The sequence below is a fragment of the Ceratina calcarata genome, unplaced genomic scaffold (assembly GCF_001652005.2).
Source record: "Ceratina calcarata isolate Rehan_Ccalc_2016 unplaced genomic scaffold, ASM165200v1 scaffold2215, whole genome shotgun sequence".
NCBI classification, from domain to species: Eukaryota; Metazoa; Arthropoda; class Insecta; order Hymenoptera; family Apidae; genus Ceratina; species Ceratina calcarata.
Genome location: NW_017143933.1, coordinates 1 through 1,463, shown reverse-complemented (window position 1 = coordinate 1,463; position 1,463 = coordinate 1). Strand labels below are relative to the sequence as shown.

The 1,463-nt window shown below is 44.6% G+C and overlaps 1 protein-coding gene across 1 annotated transcript; it reads left to right on the top strand.

Moving 5' to 3' along the window:
* Nucleotides 1-221: 221 nt before the first annotated feature.
* LOC108622427 (uncharacterized) lies at nt 222-1,443 on the top strand (the record flags this gene model as incomplete). Its single annotated transcript, XM_018020304.1, has 3 exons — nt 222-747; nt 814-1,223; nt 1,336-1,443. Coding segments are annotated over exons 1-3 (1,044 nt in total), but the record flags the coding sequence as incomplete, so codon positions are not given.
* Between the last annotated feature and the right edge of the window lie 20 nt (nt 1,444-1,463).

Genomic DNA, 1,463 nt, shown 5'->3' with positions numbered 1-1,463 from the left:
GGCCAAGATCGTGCATAGTACACACTAGTAGAATCAAGCCAGTATTGTTGTCACAATTCAGTGGTAAAGACATTACAGCGGTAATTTTGGAGAGAAATAATAATAATTCTCGCTTGTCGAAAGTAGTAGTGGTTTCTTTATATATGCCATATGATGAAAGGGATCCGATAACAGTATTACTAGACCTGCTGGTTGATTGGTGTGCTCGACAAGGAGCGAGTATGATAATAGGCGCTGATGCGAATGCTTGTCATGTTTCATGGGGGAGCTCGGTTACCAACGATAGAGGTGTGAAATTAATGGATTTTATCAATAATAACGGCCTGATCTGGTTGAACGAGGGATCGACACCGACGTTTTCAATGTCGGTGAGGGAGGAGGTGCTAGACGTGACGATGGTATCGATGGAGATTCGGTCTGCTCTCAGTAGTTGGAGAGTATTGGATGACCCGTCGTTGTCAGACCATACGTTCATCTCGTTCGTTCTGAAAGTCAGAGGCATTCAAGCGAGTAGGATTGTAAGTGAAAAGAAATCGCTGAACGTGGAGCGATTCATGGAAAGTTTAGGAAACAAACTGACCGATTCTCCTAGGGTGTATGGTACCCCAGATGAGATTGATGCGTACATGGAATTCATTACTACGGCAATAGTTGAGGCGGCCAGTGGGCCACTGACCCGAAAGTTGAAGGGTTATCACAGTAAACTTCCTTGGTGGAACCTGAACTTACAACAATTGAATGAGAAAAGTAAGAGATTATGAAAGAAGGCCCGAAGAACAAAGAGAATGAGTGACAAACGGAAAGCGCGTACAGCTGACCTGAAACTAGACAGAGAGATACGGAAAGCAAAAAAGAAATCGTGGAGAGAGTTTTGCAAAGGATTGAATAAGATGCAAGACATTGCTAGGATAAACAAGATCTTGGAAAGGGTGGAGCAGAACAATTTAGGGTTGTTAAAAAGGGAAAATGGCACCCTGACCAATAATATTAAGGAAACGTTGGAACTTCTTATCTCAGAACATTTCCCAGGAGCGATGAATGATTCGAACGAAGCCCTGACAATGGGCGCTGCGTCAGAGGACGTCCTCTCTTCACGCGGCGCCAGACCTGATTGGAGTTTGGCGTCAAAGATAATATCAGAGGAAAAAATCAGCTGGGCGATTGGTACGTTCCTTCCGTATAAAACACCAGGTCCTGATGGGATTCTACCCAAATACCTGAAGGTTCGGACGATCGTTAATCTCGTCGCACTTGGCCAAGGTGATGAGGGCAAGCCTAGTAATTGGTCACGTGCCGGATATCTGGAGAAGAACGAAAATAACGTTTATACCAAAGCCTGGCAAGACAGACTACGCTACACCTAAAGCGTTCAGACCTATCAGTCTAACGTCGTTCCTCTTGAAGACCATGGAGAAGCAAATCGACAGATATATCAAGGATGAGGTACTGATGGAACATCCGCT